The 24,594-nt window shown below is 59.3% G+C and overlaps 2 protein-coding genes across 9 annotated transcripts; both read left to right on the top strand.

The window, feature by feature from the left end:
- The first annotated feature begins 1,666 nt into the window (after positions 1-1,666).
- WBP2 (WW domain binding protein 2) lies at positions 1,667-9,707 on the top strand. The gene is made up of 8 exons (XM_045888450.3): positions 1,667-1,790; positions 4,051-4,159; positions 5,713-5,848; positions 6,769-6,861; positions 7,492-7,626; positions 7,828-7,950; positions 8,407-8,483; positions 8,590-9,707. The coding sequence occupies exons 1-8, from the start codon at positions 1,732-1,734 to the stop codon at positions 8,641-8,643; spliced, it is 786 nt and encodes a 261-aa protein (XP_045744406.1). The 5' UTR covers positions 1,667-1,731; the 3' UTR covers positions 8,644-9,707.
- Positions 9,708-9,853: 146 nt separating this feature from the next.
- Positions 9,854-24,089, top strand: UNC13D (unc-13 homolog D). Of its 8 annotated transcripts, XM_045888437.3 has the most exons (33): positions 9,854-10,071; positions 11,014-11,079; positions 11,815-11,850; positions 12,091-12,198; positions 12,315-12,374; positions 12,466-12,532; positions 12,770-12,950; positions 13,263-13,307; positions 13,453-13,521; positions 13,703-13,772; positions 13,928-14,032; positions 14,143-14,235; positions 14,322-14,425; positions 15,528-15,645; positions 15,742-15,866; positions 16,005-16,095; positions 16,177-16,233; positions 16,321-16,418; positions 16,521-16,572; positions 16,662-16,795; positions 16,891-17,011; positions 17,358-17,501; positions 17,685-17,783; positions 17,886-18,092; positions 18,239-18,307; positions 19,183-19,262; positions 20,579-20,684; positions 20,765-20,836; positions 21,156-21,239; positions 21,328-21,448; positions 21,690-21,813; positions 22,234-22,430; positions 23,183-24,089. In XM_045888437.3, the coding sequence occupies exons 1-33, from the start codon at positions 10,006-10,008 to the stop codon at positions 23,302-23,304; spliced, it is 3,291 nt and encodes a 1,096-aa protein (XP_045744393.2). In that variant the 5' UTR covers positions 9,854-10,005; the 3' UTR covers positions 23,305-24,089. The 8 variants fall into 8 exon arrangements, 7 of the variants coding, with proteins under 7 accessions (XP_045744393.2, XP_064439629.1, XP_045744392.2 ...); XM_064583559.1 differs by lacking the exon at positions 15,742-15,866 and having other exon boundaries at positions 15,532-15,645; XM_045888436.3 differs by having other exon boundaries at positions 15,528-15,866.
- Positions 24,090-24,594: the final 505 nt, after the last annotated feature.

Raw genomic sequence — 24,594 nt, 5'->3', positions numbered from 1 at the left:
CCTTCCCTTTTATGGTCCTCAAAGCAATCATTCTTACATAACCTTTACTGGGTGGATTTTCGCTTTCTTTTTGAAATGTGTTAATAATATCTAGAATGTGCACAGTAAACAATTAAACAGTACAAGGAAGTATACAATAGACGGAGCCACCAGCGCACCCCAATTCCCAGGCCCATGCCTCAATGGGATAATGCCAAAAACAATGTCTGGTGGCTCTTTCCAGAAATGTTATATCTAGATCTAGATCCTAATTTTAATACAAGCGAAAGTTTTTTGTTTTTTGTTTTTTTGCAGAAGCATATTCATACACCTGTTTGTACTTAACAGACTGGTACTCTTTCTGTATCTGCACATAGAATTTGCCTTCATTTTTTTTTTTTTAAACAGTGGCATAGACTTCATGTGCCAAAATTAATTTAACTACTGGGGCAGATTTTATCATGTGCATTCATTGCACTTGTCCTGCAAGGTCCCACTTGCTTGTGCTTAAGACTTCATAGAAGGCTGTTACATGTCTCAATCTTTCTGGGTTTTGATTCTTCACCTAGGAAATCTCTCTCAAGAGATAAGTCAAGCAGGTGAGTCCCCATGTTGGCCATCCCGTGTCAGGGAATCAGCTGTCTGCTTAAACTCAAACTCTGATCCCTTAAGATTAATGATGCACCAGCCTCACCACGTGGGGAGTGACACCCCTCCTCACCCCCTCAAAGATCCACCTCGGAGATGGTGTTAGTTGATACAATAACTACAGCTGCCCAGGGGCGCCGCCCAGTGCTGGGTCCCAAGCTGAAATGAGTCAGCTCTATTTTGTGAGCCATATGACGGGGCCGCGGGTCTCGCCTTGTGCCTAGTTCCATTCAATTACTGCGAGTCTTGTTTAAAGCTTCCAGCTGCAGGGCGGGCCGGACTGAAAGCCAGAACGTTCTAGAGGGAGCAGCGCCACCGCGAGGCCAGCTGCGGTGGAGACGGCCGGAAGGTGGGGGCGCTCCCGACCGGACAGTGGGTTTGGTGGAGGCGTCAGGTCGGGGCACCGGGTTCCCCTCCGCACACGGACATTCTCACCCCCAACCTCGGAGGGTCTGGGTCTGAGTTCATGACACGGACATAAGTTTTTCCTGACTCCGCTCTGCCAGCCCGCCAGCCCATCAGCCCGCCACGTCCTGGAACCGGGCCTTGCACTCATCTACAAGGCTACAGTGACTACCGAATCCGGGGCAAAGTCATAGACTCAGGGTTCCGCCAATCCCCCCCACCCGGTTTAGATTACTACCCTCATTCTGTGAGTATGCACTCTTGTGCTCAGGGCCTCTACGATTAATTCCCCTGTGGCGTGTCCAGCTGTTTATTCCTGTCCCTTTGAGGACGGGATGGGCAGTAGGGAATGCGCAGGCCGATTAGTTAGGCAATTAGGGCAGTCAATCCAGGCCTGCGGTCTGGAAGACTACAAGTTCCAGAACGCATCCTTCCACTAGCGTAGGGAAAAGCCGATTGAGGGAGAATTGCCTTCGGGGAATTGTAGTCTTCAGCTTGTTTGTGACGCAGACGGAACTCGGGGGGTGGGGGGAGCGAGTAAACTATTACCACGTGACGCTCGAGATCAGGTGGTTGGGCCAGGCTCCGCGCAAGAGCTGTGATTGGCTGACTCTAATACGAACGACGCCACTAGGGGCGGGCCCTAGAGGGGCGCAAGCGCACTGCGTTGGGAGTCTCGGGACCCTTTTGCGAGAGACTATGGCGCTCAACAAGAATCACTCGGAGGGCGGCGGAGTGATCGTCAACAACACCGAGAGGTGAAAACACTGCGGAAGGATCTTGGAGGAGGGAAGGGCGGGCGTGGGAAGTAGGCCGCTGGGCGGTTGGGGATACACCCGTGAACGGGATAAACTGTCGGGGTGCGGTTTGGGGGAGGGTAACGGCTGGAGGCGGGGCCGGAGGCAGAGGGTGGGTCGCGGAGGAGCGGCTGGGATGTCGCGATTAGCCGTGGGATGGGGGGTGAGGCGGCTGGAGGGGGATGGGGCTTGGGGAGACAGGTGGGGCCCCGGGGTCGCTCTTGAGCCCCTTTCCCGGAGTCGATGACTTCAAGAGGTGGGAAGAGCGTTAGATAAAAAACAATTGCCACTTTTTGAGCGGTTACTACGTTACTACGTGCCAGGCCGTGCTCCTCTTCTACTTTAATATGTAAGTGCGGCGCGGCGGATCATACTATTCAACACATTTTACAAGTAGGGAAACTGAGGCACGGAGAGGCTTAAGTAACTTGCCTGAGATCACAGAGCTGTGAATAACACCGATGGGATTCTAGGAAAGGCGTCTTTAAAGTCAACAGGCTTCACTACAGTACATAGCCTTCCAGTATATTCCAGAACTGCTGAGTTTCCAGATGAGAAACTGAGGCCCAGAGGCGCAGTTAAATAGATATTTGTCAGATGAACACATTTCCTGGCACGGTATCCGTCCTTGTGTCTTTCTTCCCCGCCCCCCTGGCCCCTCCAATCAATTCTGTCCTCTCTTCTGTCTGTGGACTTCTCGGGGGCTTCTCTCTTGCTCCTTGGGCACAGGGAATTAAACCATCTAGCCTTGGTTGAGCTACGTTGACCCTGAAATGCCTCTGAAGGCAGAAGGCTTATGAGGAGTCTGAGTCCTCAGAAGAGACTTGGTGGGATCAGAGCCTTATAGCCTGCCAGGGCCAGCACTCAGGAATGCTTGATGAGTCAGGAGAAAGCCTGGGATGCCCCTGGCTTCAGAATGCTGACGTTCCCTCCATCTTACCTGCTCAGGGTCTGCTGGACCAGCCTATTCCTGGTATGACCTCTTTTCTCTGAGCTCTACTTCTTAAATATATATATATATTTTTTTTAAGATTTATTTTAGAGAGAGAGAGGGCCTGTGGAGCTCAGGGGGTAGGAGCAGAGGGAGAGGAAGAGAGAGAATCCACAAGCAGACTCCCATGCGGGGCTCAATCGCAGGACCCTGAGATCATGACCTGAGCAGAAACCAAGGGTTAGCCACCTAACCGACTGAGCCACCCAGATGCCCCTCTGAGCTGTACTTCTCTTTTCTGGTACCAGTCCTCTTCCCCACCTGCCCTAGTGAAGAAAGTTGTGGTATTTGGGAGGAGGAGGAAGACAAATGGAACCATGTGGACTTGGACCTTGTTATCTTATAATCAGAGAAACCTCACATTGTTCCCGATTTGTCTCTCTGTGTACGAGCCAGTCCCGGGCCTGGAAAAACACTTTTGATGCCATTTGGTAACATCTCCTGGGACTCTTTTTCTTTCTTTCTCAGTGGGACTTTGTGGGACAAGAATGTATCTGTCCTGGTGAGCCTCCTACCTGGCTTCGGGCTCTGTGCTGCTAAACAATGGTGTGCCTTGTTTTAGAAAATGCTTCAGCCTCATTTCTGAAAAAAATTGTGTGTACGGCAACTGGAGTTTAAATTAGTGTTTAAAATTTCATGTGTAAAATAGCCTTATTCTTCAAGTGATGAATCCCTTTGAGAGTGATGAAAGCCGCAAATTCTTCCAGAAAAATGCATGGACACCCATTATCTCAAGGGCTTCATGGACTCACACCCCTGCAGACCCAGTTCAGGAAGCCCAGGTTTAAAGGAACCGTGACATCAGCCCTTTGGTAATGCGTAGAGTCACGCCTTAGAGGGTTTTTATATCAGTACTAATAAACCAATGAAAACAGACACCTATTATAGGGTCTCAGAAGAAAATGAAAGCGTTAACCCAGGTAATCTAACGTGATTTGAGGGATGACGGTGTTACAGCTTTATTGCCCTTGGCTCTTCTGCTGTGGTCACCTGGGGGGTCTGTATGTAGGGCTTGGGGAAATTCTGTAGACCCCCACCTTGCTCATCTCTTCTGAGGCTGTATTAATGGTTTCCTTGCAGTGGTGTCCAAACAGGTTTGAGACCCGTTGTGCTGATCACCTGCTTACCGGGGGGCGGGGGGGTGGGGGGACAAGGGTTGTCAGTCCCTGGGGAAAGCAGGTCATGGCTCTGAACTGGCTCATTAGGGCCTGTCCTCATTTCTCATCACAGCATCCTGATGACTTATGACCATGTGGAACTTACATTCAGTGACATGAAGAACGTGCCCGAGGCCTTCAAAGGGACCAAGAAAGGCACCGTCTACCTTACCCCGTACCGGGTGAGTCGCTCCGTGTGATGGTTTGAAAGCTTGTGGTTCCTGGTGGCGGACGGTGAGTGTTAGGTCAGCCTCAGCCTCATGAGCCCAGTGGCCTCTGAACCTGGTGAACGTTAGCTCCTCGCTCACGTGTTTCTGTCATGTGCTCCTGGGTTCTAGAATCACCAGACTCTCTGGGCAGCTGAACCAACCCCTAGGCATTGAATCCATGCAAATTCCGGAACGGTTGGTGTGAAATCTGTATGTTGTTGGGTGCCGCTGCCCGGATGACTTGGGCCTGGAGTGGGGAGGCTGTTAACGATTTTGATTTCTGTAAGCGCAGTGCACGAGGCCTTCGTGCACGTCCAGAATGACAAATGTGGTAAACAGGGTACAGTAACATGGCCAGAGCCTCCAGGCTGGGCAGACAGCCCGGTACAGCCCTGCAGAGCCAGGAGTGCCAGACTGCAGCGTGGGCCTTGCCTGAGACGGACCCAGGCTGACGGGAGCCTTCCAGAGAAAGACAAATGGCCATTCTTGGAAAAGGTTCACTGCCCATAGCTACCAAGAGTTAGAGTTAAAGATGGTTGGAAGAAAGGGGCATATCTTCCAGTTTTCATCACCGAGACTTAGCAGAGACCAGGGAGTCTCAAAATCCCTTTTGTGGTGGCATCTTCAGTCCCAGATCGAAGGGTTTAAAAGAGGGTTTTCCGGGGCGCCTGGATGGCTCAGTTGGTTAAGTGACTGCCTTCGGCTCAGGTCATAATCCCAGAGTCCTGGGGTCGAGTCCCACGTTGGGCTCCCAGCTCAGTGCGGAGCCTGCTTCTCCCTCTGATCCTCTCCCCTCTCATGCTGTTTCTCTCTCTCTCAAATAAATAAAATCTTTAAAAAAATAAAATAAAAGAGGGTTTTCCAGTTGTGGGGTGGGACACTCTTGCTGTGTGGGCAGCCCCCTTCTCCCGGGATCCAGCACCTCCTCCCCTCCTTCGCTCTCCTTTCTGTGAAGCTCGGGCTACACGTCCCCCTTCTGGAAGCCGGAATTCCCTCCCCCTGCCTCCTTGCCCTAGCTTTACAGCCCCCTTCACTTGCCCACCACATCCACCACTTAAATGGCAGAGCAGCCTGTCCCTCTCACGTGCCCCGTGAGCAGCACGTTTTCCTGGTGAATACCCACGTTCAGCCTCTCCAGCCAGGCTGCACGGAGAGCCTTTCACTTTCTTTTTTTTTTTTTGTAAATATTTATTTATTTGACACAGAGAGACACAGCGAGAGAGGGAACACAAGCAGAGGGAGAGGGAGAAGCAGGCTTCCTGCCGAGCAGGGAGCCCGATGCGGGGCTCGATCCCAGGACCCTGGGACCATGACCTGAGCTAAAGGCAGACGCCCAACGACTGAGCCACCCAGGCGCCCCGAGTCTTTCACTTTCAAAGCTCTTTCCAGGAGCGTCTGGTGCAGAGCTTGCCCTGGGGCCGCGGGGCCCTGGCTCTGGGAGCAGACTCCTCACACACAGGAAGTGATAGCAGAGCCAGCCAGGCTGTGATTCGGGCGCTGATGGCTGTCATCCTGTCTCCCTGCAGGTCATCTTTCTGTCCAAAGGCAAGGATGCCATGCAGTCCTTCATGATGCCGTTTTATCTGATGAAGGACTGTGAGATCAAGCAGCCCGTGTTCGGTGCAAATTACATCAAAGGAACGGTGAAGGCTGAAGCAGGAGGTGGGTGATGGGGGCTCAGGGACACAGACAGGGCTTCCAAAGAGGTTTTCTGGCCACGCCTCTGCTGTCTTAGAGACATTCCTCTTCGGCTGTCTTAAACACCCCCTAGCCTTGTCCTCTTCCTGGCTCTGGATTAGCTTCCAGGGCCCCCCACCTGGGCTGCCAGCTATTGAGCAGAGGGGGGCTTTTAACGACGAGAGCCAGGAGAGGCAGCCGGTGAAGATAGGAGCTCTGATCAGCTTTTCGGAGTGAAATCGGCCAAATGACTGAAAAATAAGTGAAAATTCTTATCGTGACCTGGGAAGTGTGTTCACATTTTAGGTATGGGAAGACCTGCATCAGGGCTTGGGAATGGCCTTTTCCCTACAGCCAGGAAGAGCCAGCTGTCCCCCCCCTCCCCAGAGGCCCTGCTGGGTGGCGGGCTTTTTGGCAGACACCAGAGACCTCTGTGTTGAACTTGGCCTCCCCCTCACACCCAGCCAGGTTGAGTCTTGCTCTCTAGGGGCTCACAGTTCCCCTTAGGCAGAAGCCAGGCTAGAGGGGCCAGAGGTCCATCCTTAGGCCCCTCAGGAGGAGGGATCTGCTCTGAACTTGAATGTTCCTTGTTGCTGAAGGAACCTGCTCCGGGAACCTGCTTCATTGAGGAGTGGGAGGCTCTAGTGCTGACGAACTTCCACGGCTGGGGATGGGGTAACTTAGAAAGCTTGTTCCAAGAGAGAAAGTCCTCTGTTCCAAAGAGAGCCCTGCGGACTCGCTGTGTGGGCCGCGCACCGAAAGCAGCCGGGCGGGAAGGCGGGCGCTGCAGAGCCAGCCCTCTCGCCACGGGCGCTGGACAGAGACCTGGAGAGAACAGAGAGCCATCTCTTCAGGTGTAACCTGGCTTCTTTTCCTGAGCTGTTGACGCCCCGTTCCCTTCCCAGGTGGCTGGGAGGGCTCGGCGTCATACAAGTTGACCTTTACGGCGGGGGGCGCCATCGAGTTTGGACAGCGGATGCTACAGGTGGCGTCTCAAGGTATCAAGGCTCTCAGAGCTCGGGGTGAAGACATATTGAAATGTGTGGGTTTTAATTTCTTCGTGTGAGTTTGTTTACTTTTTGTTTTGTTTTTTAAGCACTCAGGAGATAAGTCTCTGGGCCCCGGGCCAACCGGGCCTGGGAATTGGGAAGGAAACTTGTCATTAGCATCACTCTGGCCTGTACCTCAAAGGCTGGGTGTACCTGGCCTGGAGCCTGTATAGGACGTTTGGACAAAGCTCTTTGAACTCCAGGACGTTTAACTATGGCCTCATAAAAATGAACAAGAAACCTGGCCATTAAGCTACCAAGCAACAGACGGTTTAAATCACACAGGGTTGTGTTCAGACATCCTCACACTGTCCCCAGCCTCACCCCAGCTCCATCTGGGACCCTGTCCCCGAGCCTCCCTCTTTCTCTCTGTCCATCCATCCACCCCTGTCTGGACCTCCCCTGCCCTGGCCTCTCTCCCCATCCAGATCCCTCACTTCCTTCCTGACCGAGGCTGGCTCAAGCGTGGGTGGGGAGCGGAATGGGGCGGGGTAAGGCATGTCTGCTGTGCACATTCCTGGGACCCTGCAGCTCCCCTCGGTAGGCGACACTCATTTCTCTCTCCCCTTGTACTTATAGCCTCCCGAGGCGAAGCCCCCAATGGAGCCTATGGGTATTCTCACATGCCCAGCGGGGCCTATGTCTTTCCCCCGCCCGTCGCCAATGGAATGTACCCCTGCCCTCCTGGCTACCCCTATCCACCGCCCCCACCTGGTGAGTGTGTCCTTTGCTGCCCACCCCTCTCCCCACCCACCCGCTAACCACCCCCACCCAGGCCAGGGGGTTGTTGAGGGGAGACTTGTTCTTTGAGCTGCTTCAGGACTAACAGAGGAGCTGGAGAGGCCCGGGAGGTGCCCACTGAGGGAGCCAGGGCCAGGCTGCTCACTGGGTCCCTTTCACTCTCTTGCTGAGCAGAGTTCTATCCAGGACCTCCCATGATGGACGGGGCCATGGGGTATGTGCAGCCTCCACCACCACCCTACCCGGGGCCCATGGAGCCTCCAGTCAGCGGCCCTGATGTCCCTTCCACTCCTGCAGGTGAGACCCTGGGCTGTGAACAGTCCTGGGCGGGGACCAGCCCTCTCCTCTCTGGGGCTGCATGGAGAGCCTCAGAGGACAGCTAGTGGTTGGCCAGGAGCCCCAGGTGGTGAACGACCCTTGGCCTTGGACTAGTCCAGGGGGCCGGCAGTGTGGTGGCTGCTGGGGAAGACCTGTGGATCCCAGCCCCCCACCCTCTCCCGCAGCTAGCCGTGTGCCCCGGGGGCAGGGAAGGTCTCCCTCTGTCCTCTCGTCAAGCACAACCAGAAGGTGGCAGTACCCCCTGTGGCTGGACTGTGGGGAGGATCAGGTGGGGAGAGAGGGCTGAAGGCACTGGAAGGGGCCGGGTAGCACCAGCTTCCCAGAGCCGTGCCTGGTGGGAATCTCTGGTCTCAGCGCAGCTCCGGGGGCCACTGGAAGAGGGGAGGGCTTACCCCGAGTGTGTTTCTCTCGCAGCTGAAGCCAAGGCTGCAGAAGCGGCGGCCAGCGCCTATTACAACCCGGGCAACCCACACAACGTCTACATGCCCACGGTGAGCGGGGACGGGGAGCAGGCGGGCAGTGTGCAGGGCTCTGGGGGCGGGAGACCTTGTCTTGTCGTGGAGCTTCTGATGAGATCTTTCTTCCTTCCTTCCTTAGAACCAGGCTCCGCCACCTCCTTACTACCCCCCAGAAGATAAGAAGACCCAGTAGACCCCTCCCGCCCCTGCCTCCCATCCCTCGTCACTCTTCCCTTCCCTTCCCCTTGGGGCTGAGGCTGGGGCTAGGGGGGTGATGGAAGGGCCTTGTTCTTCCTCCAGGTCTGATTATAAAACACTTCGCAGGGACTGGTGTTGAGGGAAGGGGGGGCCCCTTGACTCGGGAGCTGTGCCTCCCTGCTTCTCAAGCTAGCTCGGAGCCCACGGCGCCACTCGTTTGCGCTTCCCTCTCACCGTGTCTGGGGCTCTGCTCAGGAGCGCGGGCATCCCTCTCGCTCCTGTCTTGCTCCAGTAGCTTCTGCCCGTGGAAGGATTCTGGCCACCTGCGCTACCACAGTCCAGCTCCCTCGTTTTGGAATCCACTTTATATTCAGCCTTGTGACCTCCCTCAGACCAGCCTCGCGTCTTCCTGAGGGCCCCCGCCGGGCCCCCCTCACATTCCCTCCACTCTGGTCTGTGCCTCCCCATGGAAGGCCACCTTCTCACATTCCAGTCCCAGCCAGCCTCCAGCCCAGTCACGCTCACCTTCGCCTCCCTGTCCTGTCCTTGGTCACCTGTTGCCACCACTTTGACTTTTGGAGCTTTAACTTGAGCTTCCAAGGGGTGGGCGGCATCAGGCTGGGCCGCTGCTTCCCTCCAGGTATTTTTGGCTTTTGTTTCCCTCTGCCTTCTTTCCCTCTAGAAGGGGCTTCTCAGACTGGAGAATGCATGTTCATTCCATCATGCCATGTGGGGGCTTTGAGGTGGGTTGGAACAGAGGCCCCTGACCTGAGCCTGTGTGCTGACCATGACCTCTCACCAGCCCCTCACCCTGCCCTCTTCCCTTTAAGCTTCATGCCTAATTGGTGATATGTCCCCTGGATGCACTAAAATTTACTCTCATTTGCTTCTGGACTGGCCGTGAAGTGAGGAGATGGTTATTTAAAGAGAATTCCCTATTTATTTGACAAACAACAACAACAACAAAAAACCCAGTTAATATATTAATGTGAAATAAACCCTGTTTGCACCTTGATTTGTTTGCTGAAAATGTGAAGTAGTAAAAATGAAGTGACTGGACCCTTTCTGGCTCTGTGTGTGGTGACCAGTGTGAGCTCTTGGGAAAAGAGAACAGTCTGGCTGCTACGGCTCGGGGGGGTTTTGGGGAGACCGTTCCCTCCCCGTGTGAGAGTCCCTTGTTCCCACAGCACTTTGGGGCCCAGGACACCAAGGCCTCCCACATCTCTGCTCCGTGGTGGTTACTCAGCAACTTGGCCCACCCACGGGGTCCCCTGGGGCCTGGGGCGGCCGAGCAGCTGCCCTGGGCCGGAGGCCTTGGAGGCCCTTGCCGGCCTGCTGTGCTCGCCACCTCAGGGAGATGCAGCCCTGGCCCGTCTCTGGCCACAAGGTGTCTGCGGGAGGAACATGTGCTGCAGTCTCTCCAGTGCGTGACTTCTTGTGAACCTCCGTGTCTGGGGGCAGGACAGCTAGAGTCCTCCCCAGGGCCTAACGCCCCCCGCCCCGCACCCCTGGGCCCTGGCCTGGAGGAGGGCTGTGGGCGTGGCACCAGTGGGTCTGGGAGCTCTGAGAAAGGCCAGCACTAGAGCACTGGGGTGTCCTCTTTCCTGTCCCTTCTGGCTGGGCAGCGCCGCCTCTCCTGCCGCTTCCTCTGGCCAGCCCCGCCCAGGGAGCCCCTGGGGTTGGCCAGCCCCCTACAAGGGCATCTGAAGGGAGCACCTCCTGACCGGCCTTGTGGGGGCGGGGGCCGCAGGGCCGTCTCCGCCCAGCATGGCTTGGCCCCGTCACCTTGGTGGAATGTCACCTGTGGGGTGGAGCAGGCCGAGCAGTTGGCCGCCTGCTGGGGAGATGCCTCTCGAGCCTCCACCCCGTGCCCTGCCCACCCCCACCCTAGGTCTCGGGTCCGTTCAGGGAAGTCTGTGGGTGGGAACCCCACCGACCCAGGGCAGCTCTCCCCTTGGTCCCTGGCCCAGCTGGGCACACCCGTGGTGTGGGGCAGGCCCTGACGCCCCCTGCTGGGGAGCACTGGATACCCCCCCAACACGCAGCAGGGCCTCCGTGGGAGGGCGGGGTGGGGCCAGACCCGCCCACCAGGTCCACCTGCCTCCAGCCTGATAGAGTTCCTCCCAGGATCCCAGCCGGCCCCAGGAGGAAGGTGTAGGCCTCTGAGGTGGTGAAACCCTGACCGGAACCTCCCCCCACCCCGCCCCCCGCACGGGGGAGGCACCCGGTGCGCTTTGCATAATCCTGTGGCTTCACACTCTTCACCCCACGGCGCGGCGGCAGCTCGGTGGAGGGGAAGGGCAGAGCGGCCACCATGGCAACACCCCTCTCCCACCCCCAGCGGCGCCCCCCTCTCCTCCGCCAGGCCATCAAGATAAGGCGCCGCAGGGTCAGAGATCTGCAGGATCCGCTGGCCCAAACCGCTCAGGAGGTAGGAGTGACCTCAGTGAGGAGGAAGAGTGGCCAGGGTGGGGCTCTAAGGTCTCTGGGTGTGGGGCTCTACCTCTCGCGGGCTGGGGTTGAGGATGTGGTCCCCTTTCCTGCCTGTCGCGGCACCTGGGCAGGGCCTTCTGGGTTGGCAGGCTGGGGTCCACCATGTGTTCTCTGGGCCATCCTGGGTCTCAGGTCTGGGGTCGGAGCCTCTCTTAGCCTCCTCCCTCTGGAGGGGCCCCCTGCCCGCCGCAGCCTCTGGTCTTCCAGCTCCAAAGACACCGGCTCCTCTAGACGGGGAGTGTCCCTGCTGCGGGCCAGGCGGCTTGGGGATCAGTCGCGCAGCCCCCAGGGCTGCTTGGCATGACCCCCCAGTCTCCCACCTCCACTGCTGGGCCTCACTTCCGCCGTGGGGGTGCGGAGCGTGGCCGCCCGATAAGCAGAGCTGCTTCCTCTGGGGAAGGAAGGAGGTGGGGGCCACGGGTGCAGCGAGCTCATGCTGCTGGGGCAGCTGAGCGCCAATGGACCTCAGCCACGGCAGGCCAGGGGATGAGGAGGGCGGCCCAGGGGCTGGACTCCCAGGAGGCCTGCTGTGGGAACAGGTGTGCGGGACTGGTGGGTTGGAGGCCGGGAACTAGGGACCCCGCAGCGCTGGCCTGGCCTGCTCTGAGGAGCCATTGCTGCCGAGCCCTGGTCCAGGCCTTGGGGACACCTTGCCTTTCACTTTACTCCTCAGCTCGAGCCTCCATCCCACCACCTCTCCCCTGAGGAGGTAAGAATCGGAGTACTGGGGGGAGGCAGTGGGGTGCTGGGAACACACTCCTTGGCTACGGGCCAAGGCTGACGGCAACAGCAGGGGAGGGGGGCACTTCTAGGCCTAACCCCCCACGCCCGCACATTGTGGGCGCCTTGTCCCAGCTTTGGCTGCGCAGTGTTGGTGCCAGGGTGGCTGGGGGAGCTCACCTTGCAGTGGGCAGACTGGGGTTCCTGAGGTGACCCTGCTGTGTCTCAGCGGGCCCTGCTCTACGAGGAAGCTCTCTACACCGTCCTGCACCGCCTGGGTCAGCCTGAGCCCAGCCATGTGCGGGAGGCCTCTGAGCTGCTGCAGTACCTGCAGGAGGTGAGTGCAGCCCCCATTCCTCCCGCCATCCTGCAGCCCGGACCCAGGAGTCCTCTCCTCCCCGCCCAGCCACCCCCGCCCTGCGCCCCTAGCCTCCTACACTCCTACCCCACCAGGCCTTCCACATGGAGCCCGAGGAGCACCAGCAGATGCTGCAGCAGGTCCAGAAGCTTGAGGTAAACCTGGTCCGGGACCATCCTAGGCTAGGACAGGGGCTGAGAAGCCCAGCTCCCTCTGGGACTCAGGCTCACCCTTCTGTCCTTCTAGAAGCCAATATTTTGTCTGAAGGCAACCGTGAAACAAGCTAAGGGCATTCTGGGCAAAGATGTCAGTGGTGAGTAGGGGGTGAGGGGCCCTGAGGGTCCTCTTCCCAGCTCCTCCTTCTCCCCATCAGTCCATCCCAGAACTCAGCTGGAACTCCCCGCTCCCGGATGTCCCCTGGGTGCTGCTGGCCCCAGGGCCTTTGAGTCTGGGATGGGAGGGCCTCTGCCCCTGGGATTGGGGTGATGAGGGAGTCTCCCAGGGAGCCCTGCCAACACCCTGGCAGCCTTGTCCTTCCCCTCCTCCCCAGGATTCAGTGACCCCTACTGCCTGCTGGGCATTGAGCAGGGGGTGGGCGTGCAGGGGGGCAGCCCTGGGTCCCGGCATCGGCAGAAGGCTGTGGTGAGGCACACCATCCCGGAGGAGCAGACCCACCGCACCCAGGTCATCACCCAGACACTCAACCCTGTCTGGGAGGAGACCTTCATCCTGTACGTGGCCCTGCCCCAGCCCCTAACCCCTCAATGAGATGAGCAGGACTTCCTGGCTCAGGGGAGGGGACTTGGCTTGACCGGAGGAGGGGCCTGCTCCCGAGGCCAGAGACAGACAGGAAGCACAAATGCCACCTATGCTGGGTTGATGTGGGGGGTAGGCCGAAGCTTTACCTTAGGGGAGGGAGGGGGAGTTTGCAAGGAGGGGCTCGGACGGGACAGTGGGTAAGTGGGGGTGGGAGCTTCTGGGAACAGGCTCTGGCCGGGGTCCAGCCCTCCAAGGCCCTCAGCCAGGCCCTTTTCTCCCCATAGGGAGTTTGAGGACATAAGCAACTCGAGCTTCCATCTGGACATGTGGTGAGAGGCATGCGCTGCCCGTAGGGGTCCGGGAGAGAAGAGAGGTGGTTCGGGGTGGCAGATCCTCCTCCCAAAGAGGTCAAGGGCTCCCAGGACACCCTCTCTGCCTCCTGCTCAAACCTTTGCCCCCCACCCCCCGCCGCAGGGATATGGATACCGTGGAGTCCGTCAGACAGAAGCTCGGGGAGCTCACAGATCTGCATGGGCTGCGAAGGTGAAGGCCACGGGAACAGGTTCCTGGGGGAAGGAGTGTGGGCTGCCTGCCCCATGCATGCGAATCGGTTGCTGGGCTACAGGCTCTGTCCAGGCCCAGGGGGCCACAGGAGGGGGACGGATCCCAGCCTGACCCCTCCGGTGTCTTGGCCCACCCCCCTCATGGCCCCTGCCTGGAACAGGATCTTTAAGGAGGCACGGAAGGACAAAGGCCAGGATGATTTTCTGGGGAACGTGGTTGTGAGGCTACAGGTGAGCGGGGTCAGGAAACAGGGATTCGTGTGGGGTTCAAGGGAGGGGCTCTGGGTCCACATCAAGCCGAGCCTGGGGTGGGCCTCCCGTCGCCTCCTCTGCCCCCAACCGTGTGAGGCTTATGCTGCCCTGGAGCGCCCGCCTGGCCCCCCCAGGACCTGCGCTGCCGGGAGGATCAGTGGTACCCTCTGGAGCCCTGCACCGAGACCTACCCAGACCGCGGTCAGTGCCACCTCCAGTTCCAGCTCATTCACAAGAGGGTAGGTCTGGGGCCAGGAGCAGGGGCCTTCCAGTGGCCTGCCTGGGTAGGGCACACGGGCTGTACTAGGGATGGGGTCCTGTTCTCACCACCCTGCCGGCCCCATTGCAGAGAGCCCCGGCGGCCAGCCGCTCCCAGCCCAGCTACATGGTGCACCTCCACCTGCTCCAGCAGCTGGTGTCCCATGAGGTCACCCGGCACCAGGTACTGCCCTCCCAGGGCTGGCGGGGGGGAGGGGGCGCGTGGGGCCTACCGGCCAGCTCCTGACACCCTTCTACCCGTGCCCTCAGGCAGGCAGTACCTCCTGGGACGGGTCGCTGAGTCCCCAGGCTGCCACCATCCTCTTTCTCCATGCCACGCAGAAGGACCTATCCGACTTCCACCAGTCCTTGGCGTGAGTGTGCCTGGGAGGGTCGCCTGGGAGGCACCAGCCTCTGCCTCCCTGCCTGTCCTCCTACAAGCTGGCAGGCCAAAGTCTAAGCCTCGAGAGATTTCTGTTTGGCCCCAACTGTGTGTGTCGAGTTTTGAGTCCGTTGCCAACTCTTAAAAATCTGGAGATTTTCCATACAGAGTCACATCTCCAGCTTCCCGTGTACCCCAAGTGCATTTGTTCTCCTGGGCTAGCAGGGGGTCGCAGCACAGCGCCTGGCCTCCCCCACCCTCACGGCTGCCATTGGCCCAGTCACTCCCTGACACCCTCTGAGTCCTTCTGGGCATTTGAATTTGCTACCCCTGCCCCAGACGACAGCCTTGTGGCCCAGCTCCAGCGCTCTGGAGTCTATGGATTTGTGCGCCGGCATTACCAAATCTGTGTCAAGGGCTTGTCACGTCCCCCGGGCCCTAATAGGTTGTGGGAACGTGTTCGAGTGCAGGTGGGTGAGGCGTGTGGAGCCGGGGGCACCCCCAGTGGAATGAGAGTGGGTGTGGCCCGGGGCCACGGCGGACACTTGGCATTTGAGTAGGGGGCGGACAGAGGTGGGGGACAAGGGCAGCTTGTAGGACCATGGGCAGGTGGGTATCCCCAGGCAGGCAGGGAGGGGGGATGCAGGCGGGGCCAGATGCAGGAGCGGCACCCACAGTGAGGCCCCAGTGTGCCCTCAGGGCCCAAGCATGTAGTTCGGGTGACCGCCGTGTCCCGGGAGGGACTGGGCAGCCCTCTCCCCCCCGTTCTCCATCACTGTCCCACTCGGGTCTCATCTCAGCTTGGTCCTCACCTCTGTGAGGTGTCCCTTGAACTAAAGGGGAGTCCCAGCTGATGCTTGCCACGTGTGCATGAAGGCTCAAGTCTCCACATCTGAGTTTTTCAAAAGGAGCAAGAAATCCTCAATCTTTAAATCACAAGTATCCCAAGTGGACAGGGAGATGATTCATTTACCTGTTTGAAAAGCACCTTGACTAGGCTGATGGGGGCCCGCAGGAGGCGTGGGGCAGGGCGGGCGGGTGGGCGGCGGGAGGGGCAAGGTCCCAGGGCACGCTGGGGGCTTCCTGTGTCGCAGGCAGTGGGTGGCTTATAGCCGCCTCTACCAGAGCCTGGAGTTCCCGAGCAGCTGCCTCCTGCACCCCATCACCAGCATCGAGTACCAGTGGATCCAGGGCCGGCTCAAGGGAGAACAGGTGGGCTGCGGTGGAAGGAGGAGTGTCGGGCAGGCAGGGCTCCGGGAGGCGGCACGGCCGCCCGTGACGCAGCCCCGACTCTGTGCGGCCCTGCAGCTGGAGGAGCTGACCGCCTCGTTCAGCAAGCTGCTGGCCTACGGCCTCTCGCTCCTCCGCCAGTTCCGGTCGGTTTTCCCCCTCTCTGTGCCCGACTCCCCGGCCCGGCTGCAGTCTCTGCTCAGGTCAGCGGCTCGCGCTCCCCCTTCCTCAGTGGGCAAGGGAACAAGGAAGAGCTGGGGCCCCTGCCGGCGAAGCCCGCTGCAGCTGTGAGTGGAGGCCTTGGGCAGGAGGCGTCTGGACCCAGCCGTCTGTCTCCGCAGGGTCCTGGTACAGATGTGCAAGATGAAGGCCTTCAGAGAGCTGTGTCCTGACAGCACCCCACTGCCCCGCCTGGTGACGGAGACGCTGAGGGTACGGGACTCACCCTGGGGACGAGGAGGGCTTGGGCCTGAGCCTGGCACCCCTCCCCGCTCACCGCCTCTTTGCCCGCAGACTGGCACGGTCCAGTGGTTCCACCTGAAGCAACAGCACCATCAGCCCATGGTGCCGGTGAGGGGGCTTGGGCAGGGAGGGGGGGGAGGCGGGGTCGGTTGCTCACCCCTGCAGCCCTGCTCAGCACACCTCTGTCCCTGCCAGGGCATGCTGGAGGCGGGCAGAGCCCTGCTGAGCCTGGTACAGGACATCATAGGTGACCTACACCAGTGCCAACACACGTGGAACAAGATCTTCCAGAAGTGAGCAGGTGGCTGGGTGGGGACGTAGCGTGGCAGGGGCTCAGAATGGGGACCAGAAGGGCCCGGGATGCTCCCAGCTCACACCTGTGGCCTTCCTTGCAGCACCCTCAAGATCGACCTCTTCTCCATGGCTTTCCTGGAGCTGCAGTGGCTGGTGAGTTCCCCCCTCCCCCCTCCCCGGGTCTCCAGGCTTTGCCCTCCACCCTGGCTCAGGAGCCCTGTCCCCATGCCTTCCCTTTGCAGGTGGCCAAGCGGGTGCAGGACCACACGGCGGCGGTGGCGGGCAGCCCCATGTCCCCAGAGATGGGCGAGAGTCTATTCCAGCTCTATGTCAGCCTCAAGCAGCTCTGCCAGCTGGACCCGGGCCCCACAGAGAGGTGGGCAGCAGGCTGTTGGCACAAGAGAGAGAGGAGGGTCAAGGAGGGTCTGCGCTAGCCCGGCATTCCCCAGGCTGAGCCCCAGCTCCCCCCAGGGATGGAGTCCTGGCCCTGGATGGCTTTCACCGCTGGTTCCAGCCCGCCATCCCCTCCTGGCTGCAGAAGACTTACAGCGTGGCCCTGGCGCGGGTGCAGCGCGCTGTGCAGATGGACGAGGTGGGGGCGGGGCCTCTGGTGGGGCGGGGCCCGGCTTTGGGGGTGGGGCTAGGGGCTCTGCTTGGGCCTTTAGGATGCGCAGAAGTTGGCGACCAGCTCTTAAGGCCAGTTGCATGTACAGGGCTGCCTCCTGATATCCTTGGTTTTAAGTGTGGCTTTCCTTCGCAGACTGATCTTTGCAGCCTGGGGGTCTGGGTGGAGCCTTGCTCCTACCCCTTGTAGCCCCCTGCCCCCCGCCCTTGCTACTGGTAGAAGCTCTGAATGCCTATGGAAGGAAGGAGGGAGGGAGGGGCACGAATCTGGCAAGCCCTGAGCCCTCTTTTCCGCGCCCTCCCCCATCCCCCAGCTGGTGCCCCTGAGTGAACTGACCAAGCACAGCACATCAGCCGTGGATCTGTCCACCTGCTTCGCCCAGATCAGCCATACTGCCCGGCAGCTGGACTGGCCCGACCCAGAGGAGGCCTTCATGATCACCGTCAAGTTTGTGGAGGTGTGGCGTCTTCCCGTGTCCTTCCCCACCTTTCTAGGACAGCCTCATTTGACTTGCCCTGTTTCCCCCAAGCTCTTGCCCTAGCAGCCTCCGAAGGCCTAGGTCTTAAATCCCCAGGTCACTGAGATTTCCATGCCTCCCCCCAGTGGCCCCCCCCTCGCTGATCATCCTCTCCCACCGCAGGATACCTGTCGCCTGGCTCTGGTATACTGCAGCCTTATAAAGGCCCGGGCCCAGGAGCTCTCTGCAGGCCAGAAGGACCAGGGCCAGGCAGCCAACATGGTAAGGGCCAGAGCTGGATGTCAGGCCAGGGGTGGGAGTAGGGATTGCCGGTCCTGGCAAACTCCAGCAGCTCTGCATCCCTGTGCCCGTGCCTGCCCTCAGCTGTGCGTGGTGGTGAATGACATGGAGCAGCTGCGGCTGGTGATCGGCAAGCTGCCCACCCAGCTGGCGTGGGAGGCTCTGGAACAGCGAGTAGGGGCCGTGCTGGAGCAGGGCCAGCTGCAGAACACGCTGCACGCCCAACTGCAGGGCGCGCTGGCTGGGCTGGGCCACGAGATCCGCACCGGCGTCCGCACCCTGGCGAAGCAGGTACCTTGTCCAATTCTCAGGGACCCCACCCTGCCCATCCTTGGCCTGAAGCGCCCCCAGCAGGACTCGGGCTGATGTCCAGCCCCTACCCCTTGCTGAACCTAAACTAAGGCTCCTAGTGACGTCACCCTGTTTTGTGTCTCCAGCTGGAGGTGGGCATTGCCAAGCACATCCAGAAACTCGTGGGCCTCAAGGAGTCTGTCCTGCCTGAGGATGTGAGTGGCCCTCCCTGCTCACCTTTGCCAAAGGGGCTTAGGGTGGCAGGGGGCTGAAGGCCGGGGGGTGTCAGAGATAAGTCCCCCAGACTTGGGCAGGAAATGTTCCCTTCTGGGCCTCGGTTTCCTGCTTGGATGCTAAGGGGGAAGGGGTGGGTCATTCCATGGGCTCTCCCAGCATCCGCGTGGGGACTGCAGTGGGGGAGGGCTTAGCCTTTGCAGCCAAACCGATCTGGGTGTGCATCCTTCTGAGCTCCCTGTTTCTACAAGCCAGCTGACTTCAGCGTCCTCACCTGTCCGGGGGCAGAGAGAGTGACGCGTACCTTTGGTTGTCTGGGAGAAGGTCATTCAGTAATTCAGCAACTATGTAAGCGCTCTGTCATGGGCAGAGATTTAGGCATGGGGTTATGGATCAATGAGCAAAACTTACAAAACTCCCTGCCTTCCCGGAGCTCACATTCTGGTAGGGGAGTTGGGAGAAGAGCTAGAACCGTAGCTGTGACTAGAACTAAACGTGTGTGTGTGTGCACGTGACGCGTTAGTAAGTACTAGAGAAAATGAAGATATGTATATTCGTATTTGTGTTTTTTTAAAAGATATTTTTAGACAGTGGCTAGAGAAGGCCTTCCTCAGGGGGTGACAGCTGAGTCAAGACCTCAAGGAAGCAAGAGAAGGAGCCCTGAGGATTTCTAGGGGAGGGCACGGCCAGGGCCCTGCGGCAGGACCCCGCACGGCCGCTGACGGGCTCTGGAGGAGGCTCAGCTCTGGCCCACGTTCCGAATGAGGCAGGCAAAAGCTCGTGGCCCTGTTTCCTCTTCCGAGTCAGGGCATGGGAATGGGCCAGAGCCAGACTTGCCACCCACCCCTCTTCCCAGGCCATTCTGCCCCTGATGAAGTTTCTGGAGGTGAAGCTCTGCTACCTGAATACCAACTTGGTGCAGGAGAACTTCAGCAGGTGTGCAGCAGCCTCCCACCCTGTGGCGCCCCCACCCCCTTGCCCGGCCTCAGCCATTTATTTTCAGGGGAGGATGCAACCAGCCTCTGCTTAAATGCTCACTCCTAGGGACAGGGAGCTCACTACCTCACACACCTGCCCATTTCCCTTTAGGCGGAGCAGAAAGCTGCCTACCCTTTCTCCCTTAGCCCTGGGCTGTCTGTCCCTCCTAACATTACAGGCAACTGATGTTCCTCTCCCAGGATCCAGGGGGACTTCTTGTTAGGGTCTCTCTTAAAGCAGGGGCCCAGCACACCAGGCAGCAGGACTAGACGTCAAGGACGTGGGCTCTGGCCCACCTGGATTCAGACTCTAGTTTTGCTGCTGCTCGGTGGGTGGATTGAGCAGATTACTCAAGTTTTCCATGCAGATGATCATAGTTCTGGCCTCTAGTGAGGATCAAGTGAGTCACTTGGGGTGCCGAGCGCAGCGCCTGTGCAGAGGAAGTGGTCGGTAACGAGCTGCACAACGATGACCATGGGTCCTCCCCATGGGAACTGGGCTCTGAGCCTGCTGCCCCTCCCCCCGGAGGTCCACTCCCAGTGGTGCAGCGGGGCCGGGGGAGCCCACCGCTGTTACTTCTCAGGCCACAATATGCCATTTGTTCAGCTAAAACGGAGTTAAATCTCCATTATAGGGACTTGACTCACTACAGTCTCAAAAGCCGTTGGAACGTTGTCTGGTGCCTAAAAAGCACTCAAATATGCTGAATCCATTAACTGCCTTTAATACAACCTTCCCCATTCTTAATTACACAACCCAGTTTTGTTTTGTTTTTGTACTGAACTGCCTGACTCTACTTTGACATGTGAAATTTCAGTTATTTCAGGTAGTTAGGACTGTGGCTTGGTTGCCACTTTTTTCTCCCCAGGGGTGGTAGATGCTTGTCTGTGTTGAAATCCTACTCATTTTGACCACTCCCATACTGAATAATGATTCTGTCACTGGGGGACCAGCCTCCCTGCCCCTCCTTGTTTGTTGGGGTTTGATAATCCTACTGAGGGAGGTTCTTTGCTAGGTTGTGAAACATATTGGTTGGGACTGGCCGCATCTGCCCCCCGCCCCCACTTGTCCTCCTTCCCTCAGGAGACCAGCCCTCCCTCCCTCCACCCCTGCCTGCTGCCCTGGTCCCAGCCTTACCAGAGAAGCAGGTGGAAGTGGAGGGTGGGGTGGGGAGGAGCCGGGGGTGGGCCTGGGTCCCTTTCTCAAGAGTGTCTCTGCTTCCTCTCTCCCATCCTCCTGTCCTGCGACTGGCATCCCTCTGCACCTCACCCCAGCCTCCTGACCCTGCTCTGGACCTACACGCTCACCCTGCTGATGGAGGGGGCTGCCTCCCAGCGGAGCTGCCCCCTGGCCTCTAGCAGGCTGAAGACTGCCCTGCAGGTACTAATAATGGTGACAGCAAATAATAACCCCGGGGCGGGGGGGGCTGATGTCTCACCCACCTGATGTCTCACCCCTAGAATCTGGAGATCTGCTTCTACGCAGAGGGCTGCGGCCTGCCACCTGCAGCCCTGCACACCAACACCTTCCAGGTAGGGGTCTTTGGTGAGCTGGTGGGGGGGGGGGAGCCTGCCTTTCTGTGCTCACCTGTGTCCAGTACCAGCTGCATAATTTACAGGGCCCAGCACCGAAAGAAAATGTGGGCCCCTTTTCAAAAGTTAAACCAAGCAGAAGGTTCTTTAAGCACGGGGAGGGGGCAGCTGTGCGACTGTGTGGGGGGCACACCTGTGAAGCCCACCCGGAGCTTTCCTATCACATCGATATTGGCCGAGCCAAACCCTCTGAAGGGCGGCACTGGACTGGGTTGAGTGTGACAGTTCAGGTGACTTCTCAGCTGTGCCTCGGTCCCAGGCTCTGCAGAGGGACCTGGAGCTGCAGGCCACTTCCAGCCGGGAGCTCATCCAGAAGTACTTCTGCAGCCGCATCCAGCAGCAGGTGAGGCTCTTTTCCTCCGTGTGGCTCCCGGCGCCCCTGGAGCCCTGCCTCCACTCTGCCCCACTCTGCCCCTGCGCTCCACCCCTAGGCGGAAACGGCCTCCGAGGAGCTGGGGGCTGTCACAGTCAAGGCCTCCTACCGCACCTCTGAGCAGAAGCTACGTGTGGAACTGCTCAGCGCCTCCAGCCTGCTGCCCCTGGACTCCAACGGTGAGTGCAGGCTGCGCGCCGGCCACTGCCCGCGTCCTCACTCTGCCCACCCCCACGCCCCCCCGCCCGTCCCGGGCAGGTCTGCTCTCCGGAGAGGGAGCGCCGGGCGCGTGTCCTTCCTGTTGCCAGGAGGGGGCAATGCTGCCGAGCAGAGCACAGCGGCAGGGACGGGGAACTAGAGGCGGGGAGCTGGGATATCCTTGGCAACGTCACCTCCCCAGGTGACCTCCCCACTTGCCAGGCTCCAGCGACCCCTTTGTCCAGCTGACCTTGGAGCCCAGGCACGAGTTCCCTGAGCTGGCCCCCCGGGAGACCCAAAAGCACAAGAAGGACCTTCACCCCCTGTTTGATGAAACCTTTGAATTGTGAGTGGGTTCCTACACTCGCCACCCTTCCCCAGCCCTGGACTTCCCTCGGACCTGCTCCTCCCACAGTTCCCCTGTGATGAAGGCATTTGGGTTCCAGGGACCCTGCGAGGAATGGGACTGCGGGGGAGAGGGCCCCCACCTGTTGGGACTTAGAGGCTTGCTTCCAGGGAGGTCCTCTGTTCCCCGAGACAGGAGGGTCTGGGGAACACAGGCCCCTGGTTTAAAGTACCAGCCCAGAGTCAAAGGAGGTGTCTGTCAGGGCACACGCCAGGCCGAGAACTGACTTTGCCATCCTAATGCCCACCTGTCTGCCCTCAGCCCTGGCCTGTCCCCAAGAACCAGCGATGACCTCTTGTCGGGGGGTGCCAGTGACCCTGTAGGGGCAGGCAGCTGAGCCCCGCTCTGTCCCCCACTCAGCCTGGTGCCTGCTGAGCCGTGCCAGAAGGACGGAGCGTGCCTCCTGCTCACGGTGCTGGACCACGACACGCTGGGGGCTGACGACTTGGAAGGGGAGGCCTTTCTGCCACTACGCTCCGTGCCGGGCCTGACTGGGCCTGAGGAGCCTGGCGAGGTGCCTCAGACCCGCCTGCCCCTCACCTACCCTGCACTCAACGGTAGGCCGGAGCCCCAGGGCAGAGGCTGTGGGGCTTCAGGTGCAGAGCCTGGCCCAGCACTGGGGGTGCAGGGGAGGGGCAGCCTGTAAAGGTCAGGCAGCGGCCCCTGGGGACGCGGATGGAGCTGGGCTCAGAGGAATCCCTCCTTGGGTGTGGGAGCCAGTGGAGTCAGCGTGATGGCTTGTGCTGCTGAGTAGATCTCTCGGGCTCATCAAGAGAAGAGTGACATCTGTTAGGCCAAGTGTGGTGTGACTCTTTGGGGATGGGGGATCACCAGTATGCTTACCTGGGGAGAGAGGCTGGGTCTCCGACTGGGGGGCACAGGCCAAGTGTCCTCCAGGCTGGATAATAGGTGACATGTCTGAGCACTTACAGGCCACTCCTAAGCACTTGAGACGTATTAACTCCCAATCCTACAACCACCTAACGTGTCAGATACTATTACGGCTATTTTACAGATGAGTAAACTGAGGCACAAAGAGGTTAACTAGCTAGTCTTAGGTTCTCATATAAAAAGGTAATAGTTGCAACCTGAGGCGCATCTCACTCAGCCTCTTCCGGTGCAACTCGCAGTCATGCCAGAGGCGCTGATGGGTCTCGTCTTATCCGTCGGGCTGTCTTGTGAGCGTGGCCGGTGTGTGTCCATCACTAGTTTCCAGGATGGCTAGAGAATGGGTCAGTGTCCCCTGCCACTACCCAGGCACCGCCTCCCCCTCCGCCGCAGTCTGACCCCCAAACGCCTCTCTTCACAGGGGATCCCATCCTGCAGCTGTTGGAGAGCCGGAAGGGTGACCGGGAGGCCCAGGCGTTTGTGAGGCTGCGGCGGCAGCGAGCCAAGCAGGCCTCCCAGCATGCCCCAAGGCCGGGGCGGTAGCAGTGGAGGTTAGGGATGGGGTTGGGCGCCCGTAGCGACGGGCTTTCCTGAAAGGTCTGGGTTCTCCCACCATAGTGCAAGCCCTCCAGCCTGGCCTAATGCTCCAGAAGGGCCCTGCAAGCCTGGGGAACCCCAGCGTGTGGAAGGCCCAGCATGAAGATCCCGTCTGGTCCTCCTGCCAGAGCAGGGGCCCACGGTGCTGGTGCTAGGACCCTGTTAGTATTTATATTCCCTTCTTCCTGCCTTCAGCCCTGGCCTCAGCATTCCCTACCGAATCTCAGCACCAGGGGGAGGGGGCAGCTGTCTGCGGCTCCCACCCCCGCTTCCCTCTTTGGGGGAAGCTGCTCGGGCAGAGACCTCTTGGCCACCTGTTTCTGGCATGCCTATTCCAGTCACTGGGGTGGAGGTTAGGCTCCCGTGGGCCTGTTCTTTAACACCCCTACCTTGGTTCACTGGGGCTAGGGCTATGGCACAAAGCCTCCTGGGGGAGGGAGGGGGCCCTGCCAGAGACGAGGCTACAGCTGCCCTGGCAGGGAGGGCAGCAGCTATAATGAAGGGAGCCTGGCTCCTCTCCTGAGGTGGCTGCCAGTACCCAGGCTAAGGAGCCTACAGCCAAGGAGCTTCTGGCTCTGAAGAGGTGAAAGCTGGCAGGCAGTGGGGCTGGCATGGAGGGCCAGAAGCAGAAAAGACGGCTTGGCCAGCCGTGTCTACTGAGGACACCTCCTCCCTGGGACAGTACCTGCCACTTAGGAACTTTCTTAGCAAAAATAAAAAAACAAAAACAATTCATTGTCCTCTAAGGAACTATACCGTTGACCTGCACTGGGGCCCAGAAGTTTATAGTCAGGCCATGCAAACCCCCTCCTCAGGCCTCTGGCAAGGAGACCCTGAGCTGCCCCTGACCTGGGGGGCCTGGCCCACCCCTCACTCCCTCATGTTCTAGAGCAGGTGTGGGAGTAACTGATGCACAAGCAGGGCTTCGCACAAAACGTTACTAGGCATGTCAGTTTGTGGTTGCTGCCTGGCACTCCAAGGGGAGCACCGGGAGTGGGGGGGTCTCCCAGGAGTGCAGGCTGAGTGGCTATTCAAGGGCTTAGAGGAGCAGGGTCCCAGCCTGGCCTGGGGGGGGAGGTGGCCACTGTATTGGAGTCAGAGCCCAAGGCCAGGTTGTCATTCTAGCTGTGTGACCCTGTTTGAGACCCTTCACCTCTCGAGTATGATGGCAGTCGGAGGTCAGATGAGATCACCTCCAAGGCTCCTTTCAGCTCTGAACCTGAGCCCCATACAGAG

This window comes from Mirounga angustirostris, unplaced genomic scaffold (assembly GCF_029215605.1).
Source record: "Mirounga angustirostris isolate CCGP_5_RB_7025 unplaced genomic scaffold, mMirAng1.0.hap1 SCAF_17, whole genome shotgun sequence".
NCBI classification, from domain to species: Eukaryota; Metazoa; Chordata; class Mammalia; order Carnivora; family Phocidae; genus Mirounga; species Mirounga angustirostris.
The sequence above is the reverse complement of the archived record's forward strand: the minus strand, read 5'-3'. Positions and strand labels throughout refer to the sequence as shown.

Coding starts and splice junctions, on each gene's coding strand:
- WBP2 (XM_045888450.3), top strand. CDS start 1,732: ATGGCGCTCAACAAGAATCACTCGGAGGGCGGCGGAGTGATCGTCAAC. Junction 6,862..7,491: donor GCTACAGGTGGCGTCTCAAG/GTATCAAGGCTC, acceptor TTGTACTTATAG/CCTCCCGAGGCGAAGCCCCC. Junction 8,484..8,589: donor ACAACGTCTACATGCCCACG/GTGAGCGGGGAC, acceptor TTCCTTCCTTAG/AACCAGGCTCCGCCACCTCC.
- UNC13D (XM_045888436.3), top strand. CDS start 10,006: ATGCAGCCCTGGCCCGTCTCTGGCCACAAGGTGTCTGCGGGAGGAACA. Junction 11,851..12,090: donor ACCACCTCTCCCCTGAGGAG/GTAAGAATCGGA, acceptor GCTGTGTCTCAG/CGGGCCCTGCTCTACGAGGA. Junction 12,199..12,314: donor TGCTGCAGTACCTGCAGGAG/GTGAGTGCAGCC, acceptor CTACCCCACCAG/GCCTTCCACATGGAGCCCGA.